Genomic DNA, 5,825 nt, shown 5'->3' with positions numbered 1-5,825 from the left:
AGTGGTAGAACTAGGGGTGGCAAAGCGGGCGGCCTGCCCCGTTTAGGTCCGCCCCATTTAAGCCCGTCCAAAAGCGGGGCGGGGCGGGGCGGGCCTACTTAGGTGTCCGAGCTCAAAAGTCATGCCCGCCCCGTTTACTAACGAGTTGGCGGGTTGGCGGGCCGGCCCGCCAATTTTTATTAATTTTTTATTTTACAGTTTGATTTACCACATAGTTAACAAAAAAAATTAATTATTACCAAAAAGGTCGATAAAATATTTTTTTAACAACGCACAATAGAAATTCAACATGTCTTAAGTTCAAACGGTTCAAAAAATAAGACAAATAAAGATCAATTATAACAAAATAAACTCGACCACAATATAAAAGCGTATCAAAATAAATAAATAAAGAATACATATCACTCTAATTCTATTTAAAAACTAGCTATTAGAAAACCCATTTAAGAACTTACATAAGACAAACAATGATAACAATTACACCGCATAATACATCTCGGTGCATAAAATATCAACACATAACTTTCTCACTAATTACTTCATATAAACTTTTATATTAACCGATTCCTTAATAGTTGAATCCAAAATTTGTCACACTTATAGACTCATCAAATCCCTCATTTACTTAAAATCAACATCTATTTCTAAAGAAAACATGTGAGCTAATGTATTAACAACTTAATAATTATGCATGTTATACAACTGTTCTTTTATTTCAAACTTTTCCAATCTATGAGAAGAGTTTTATTTTTATAATTAAAGTTGTTTTAATTCTAGATAAAAAATATTTATTTTAACAAAAAGCCCGCGGGCAAATCCCGCCCCGCCCCGCCTCGGCCCGTTTTTTTAAGCGGGTTAGGCGGGGCGGGCCAACTTAAGGTACCGAGCCGAAAACCTCAGCCCAGCCCGCCTAAAATGGCGGGTCAAACGAGCCGACCCGGCGGGCCTGACCCGTTTTGCCACCCCTAGGTAGAACCCATATATGTTTGAACCAATAAAAAAATGAGTGTTGGTGAGAGTGTTGAAAAGAGAGTGTTGTTAATATTTCTCTATTATTTATTAAAACAAAACAAAAATTAATACTAAAACTCAAAATAAAATAAAGTCTATTTCAAAAAAATTACTTTGTTATGTAATATATACAAATGCATTACAAATATATTGTCTTTGAAACCCCTTGAAAAAACACAAAAACACTATTTAAGCGTTTTAGATATTATGGACTTTTGATATTATTTAATTTATATTTAAAAAATAAAAATAAATTAAATAACCTAAACTAAATTAACATCAAAAGTTTTTTTGAAAGAATTTTTTTAGTCATATGATATTTTTAGTGAGATCAATTATTAATTAATTAATTAATTAAAATTTATAAAACCAAAGTTTAATATGTACGAGTTTTGGAACACACGGTCTTAGAATTAGGTTGTATGCTTTGTTAGGGTTTGCCGTCATCCATTCTCAGCTGTGCCATCAGCCGCAGCCATGGTGAAGCACTACAGACCCGCCGTGAGTTCTGAACATCTCTTCTTCTCCTCCCTTTCCAATAACTATGGTTTTGAAGATATTTTCTTACTGGTAACATTTTCTTGTGTTGTATTTTTGTATGTCAGGGTAAGAAAAAGGAGGGAAATGCAGCTAAATTTCTCACCAGGACACAGGCACTCAAGCAGCTTCAAATCAGTTTACCCCTTTTCAGGTTTGTATTGTATGCTTACAATCACTTTGAATAGGTTAATTGTGAAAAATTTGATTCTTATCTTGGGTTTTTTAAATTTTAGGAAATTGTGCATTTTGAAAGGTGTAACTCCTAGGGAACCTAAGAAAAAGTTCAAAGGAAATGATAAGACTTACTACCATGTGAAAGATATTAGCTTTCTGCATCACGAGCCGTTGCTGGAAATACATAGAGCAATAAGAGTACATGAAAGGAAAATTAAGAAAGCTGAGGCAAAGAAAAACGTTGAACGTGCGAATCGGCTGCGCGAGAAAACACCCAAACCTAAAATTGATAGGATTATTCGACAGAGGTATCCGAGATTCGTGGATGCCCTTGGAGAATTGGATGACTGCCTTACAATGGTGCATCTTTTCGCAGCATTACCCGCGACCGAGAGCAAAAAAATTGATGTGGAGCGGGTCCACAAATGTCGAAGGTATATAAACATGGAGCTGTAATAGCTTTAGATTAATATGCTGTAATAATATTATCTCATTTATTTATTGTCTGCTCCTGTTATATAGATTGGCACATGAATGGCAAGCATTTGTATCCCGTACTCACAAATTGAGAAAAACATTTGTGTCTGTTAAAGGCATATACTACCAGGTACCAATCATGGCCATTTGTTATGTTAATTGATTGTAATTATATGTTTTATGTACTTATGATGTTGTTTGTGCAGGCGGAAGTTGAGGGCCAGACAATAACATGGTTAACTCCTCATTCACTGCAGCAGGTTGTGTCTAATGATGTTGACATTCCTACTATGCTAAACTTTCTGCAAATATATGAGGTCAGTTTAATTTCATATTTTAAAAAAGTATGTTCATTTTTTGCTTACTCATTGATATACTTTTCATCTGAAGTAATAATGCTATATATCTAATTCATGGAAACACATAATTTTAATAAGTTCACGTGTAAACCAAATTTAGTTATACAATTCCTGTTGACATCCATATATACTAATTGGTATGAACAACTTCTAACTTCTTGAATCTATTAAAAATTTGTGCAGCCTCTTCTTGGTTTTATCAATTTCCACCTCTACCATTCCATTAAATTGAAGTATCCTCCAATACTTGATCCTCGCTTGGAGGCTTTGGCAGCAGGTACTGTTTTCTCTAAATTGCATCAAACTATAGAAACTCGAATTGAACAGTCTTGTAGAGATTTGGTGTATGTGCTAATCTATTTTTCTTTCTTCAAATTTTGAAGATCTATATGCGCTGTCACGATATGCCAATGCCAGCACCAGACCCGCCATACTGAATTCTGAAGCTTCTCAATCAGTTGAATCTGATCAACTGGAGTCCAAGCCAATTGGGGCAGAGACTGATAACGAAAATTCTGAACTAAGACTTGCTCAACTTCAGCATCAACTGCCTTCTAATGAACCTGGTGCACTAATGCACCTTGTTGAGAAAGCTGCAGGTGAAGATGAAGAAGAATATGATGAAGAGACACGACAATGCAAAAATCTCTTTCAAAATGTCAAAATCTTCCTGAGCAGGGAGGTATGACCTTATATAGCATTTGTTGAGTTAGAGTTTGTGTTAATTTTTTTCAATATAAGGTGGTTTACGATATTGTAAAATGAATTCATTCATGATGTATGGGTTAGTGATGTTAAAAACAGGCGTCATCTCTTAAAGGATTATACTTAGAAGTACTAACATTTATAAAAATAACTGCTCGATGAGATAGTTGAGTGAATTACTTATTTACTAGTTATTAATTAATATGTTTGTATTAGAACTTAAGGGCTACCATTTTTTAACTTAAGGACTACCATTTTTTAATTTTTGTGCTATTTGTTAATCGGTAATGAATCTCTTAAAGATGGTAATGAATCACCTAAAGATGCCAATCAAGGTTGGGTCAAACACTTCAACTATTACTGGTACAACAAAATATGGTCCAATACAAGGTCTTGTTTTTCATTTTTTATTTGTGTAGTTTCATTGGGTAAGACTTTGCAGATGCTTATAACAAGCCCCTATATGTAGGTACCATTACCAATGAAGATATATCAAAAAATTGTTGATGTTATGTTGTTTAGACTTGGCCTTAATTGGGAATTATTCAAATGGTTGTGCATATGTTTTGACATTGCTTGTACTGTTGTGGGGTAATTATTCAGGTACCAAGGGAATCATTGCTTTTTATTATTCCTGCTTTTGGTGGTATAGTTTCATGGGAGGGCGAAGGGGCTCCTTTTGTGGAATCTGACCAGAGCATTACTCACCAGGTTTGTGATTTAGGTGATGTAAGTTATATCTACTTACTTTAATGTTTGCTAAGCTATTGCTTTCATTTCTGTAGATCGTCGATAGGGAAGCTCAAGGACACAGGTTCCTCTCAAGAGAATATGTTCAACCACAATGGGTATTTGACTGTGTGAATGCTAGGATAATTCTGCCAACTGAAAACTATCTTGTCGGAAGGTAACTTCTAATTCTTTTCTGTTAGAGTACAGACTCTCTTCCATGTTCTATAATATTACTCATTGAATGTTGATTGTGGTGGTTTACAAGTATCTTTGACAATGTACACTCTGTTGGCATTGTTTCTCACCAAAATGACTTTTTGTATCTTTTCCTAGTTTTTTAGCTTCTTATTGGTAGTGATCTTTGTCGGTATGTGCTACTTTTTGTCTGAGAAATTTATCTGTGTGTTTTTAATTTAGGTTGTGATCTGTGATCTTGGTCGACGGCATATGCACGTCTATCTTAATTTTTTTATAGAATGAATTTGTTGTTAATTTGAAGTGTAATTATTTAATACCAAATACATCGTACTTACCTTCAAGTTAGATGTTTGTAGCAAGATACTCATTTTAGTTTTTTTTTGGTAACAAATTGGTCTTTTAAGTCATAAATCGTTTGCATTGTTATCATTTTCCATCTAAAGGATACAATTTCTAGTCTATAGGATTTCTGTATTTAAGATGTCTCTATTATCAACAGAGTTCCTCCACCACATTTGTCTCCTTTTGTTGACTATGATGAAGAAGGAGCATATGTTCCGGAGTATGCAAAGACTATTAAACACTTGCAAGCTGCTGCCAGAAAGGAAGTTCTCCCACTTCCTGGTCTTGAAAAAGATTTGGAAGATCCTCAAAATCTTCTGGCGGACGGTGTCATAGATAGAGCAGCAGCTAATCATGCGGCTAAGGAAAAGCAGAAGGTATGAAAAACTACTTACTATTCATAATATGATTGAATAAAGAATGGAGGTGATCATTCTATAAGTAATTATTTCAATGGTTGTGTTGCAGATGTTGATTCATGAGCAGCGATACCAGGAGGATTTGAAGAAAGAACTTCAAGGTGCCACATATGCTTCAGCAGGTTCTAAAGCTAGAGAAGAAACATCTGCCGGATTGATTCAGACTGGTGAATCAGCTAATAATGGTCAAGCAAATGTTGATGAAGGTGCTGATATGAGTAAACTTTTGTTGTCACGTAAAAAGAGGAAGCTGTTGGAAGCCATGCGGGTACGTTCTTTTATCCTGTCTATGACTGCCGATGAATTTTATTGTTTGAAGTTTCTATTGGTTCTGTCTGATGTTCATAATTTTTGTTGTTGAAATCTGTCATTCAGATATCTAATGAGCGCAAGCAAACTAAATATGATGTTATTACTCAACGGAAAAAGAAAATAGATGAAGCTCAGAATCAAAGGAGTTGAAAAGGATTCTGCTTTCTTAAGGATTCCGGCGAATTGATATATCATTCTGTTTTCTTTTGTTGTTGTTTGTAACTTTAACTTATTTTAGTCATTGTTCTTTCAGTTTTGTAATAGACAGACACACAAGGCCAAAGTAAAATTTGATTTTCTTTTAAGTTCTCAGGTTTGTCACATCTTGATAAGTGCAGGATTGTTATGACTTATGAGCATTCACATTTGCATTCAGAAGCTTAAATTTACCAGGGTGCGAATGAAGCAATTTTTTAACTTGACATCCAGAAGTTGCGAATCTCACAAGATAGATGTATTTAAGCTTATTATGTAATTTTCTAGTTGGCTGCTGATAAATAGTTCTACCAGCAGAAACTGTTTTGAATATGTGTCCCAACTAACATGTTTTCTAAAC

The 5,825-nt window shown here is 34.7% G+C and overlaps 1 protein-coding gene across 1 annotated transcript; it reads left to right on the top strand.

Annotated features, from left to right (window-relative positions):
• The first annotated feature begins 1,387 nt into the window (after positions 1-1,387).
• On the top strand, positions 1,388-5,574 carry LOC131660592 (pescadillo homolog). The gene is made up of 12 exons (XM_058929851.1): positions 1,388-1,512; positions 1,617-1,702; positions 1,785-2,159; positions 2,248-2,332; positions 2,409-2,519; positions 2,745-2,838; positions 2,945-3,243; positions 3,870-3,977; positions 4,052-4,173; positions 4,696-4,915; positions 5,007-5,225; positions 5,333-5,574. The coding sequence occupies exons 1-12, from the start codon at positions 1,489-1,491 to the stop codon at positions 5,417-5,419; spliced, it is 1,830 nt and encodes a 609-aa protein (XP_058785834.1). The 5' UTR covers positions 1,388-1,488; the 3' UTR covers positions 5,420-5,574.
• Positions 5,575-5,825: the final 251 nt, after the last annotated feature.

The sequence above is a fragment of the Vicia villosa genome, linkage group LG3 (genome assembly GCF_029867415.1).
Source record: "Vicia villosa cultivar HV-30 ecotype Madison, WI linkage group LG3, Vvil1.0, whole genome shotgun sequence".
In the NCBI taxonomy this organism is placed as follows: Eukaryota; Viridiplantae; Streptophyta; class Magnoliopsida; order Fabales; family Fabaceae; genus Vicia; species Vicia villosa.
The sequence above is the reverse complement of the archived record's forward strand: the minus strand, read 5'-3'. Positions and strand labels throughout refer to the sequence as shown.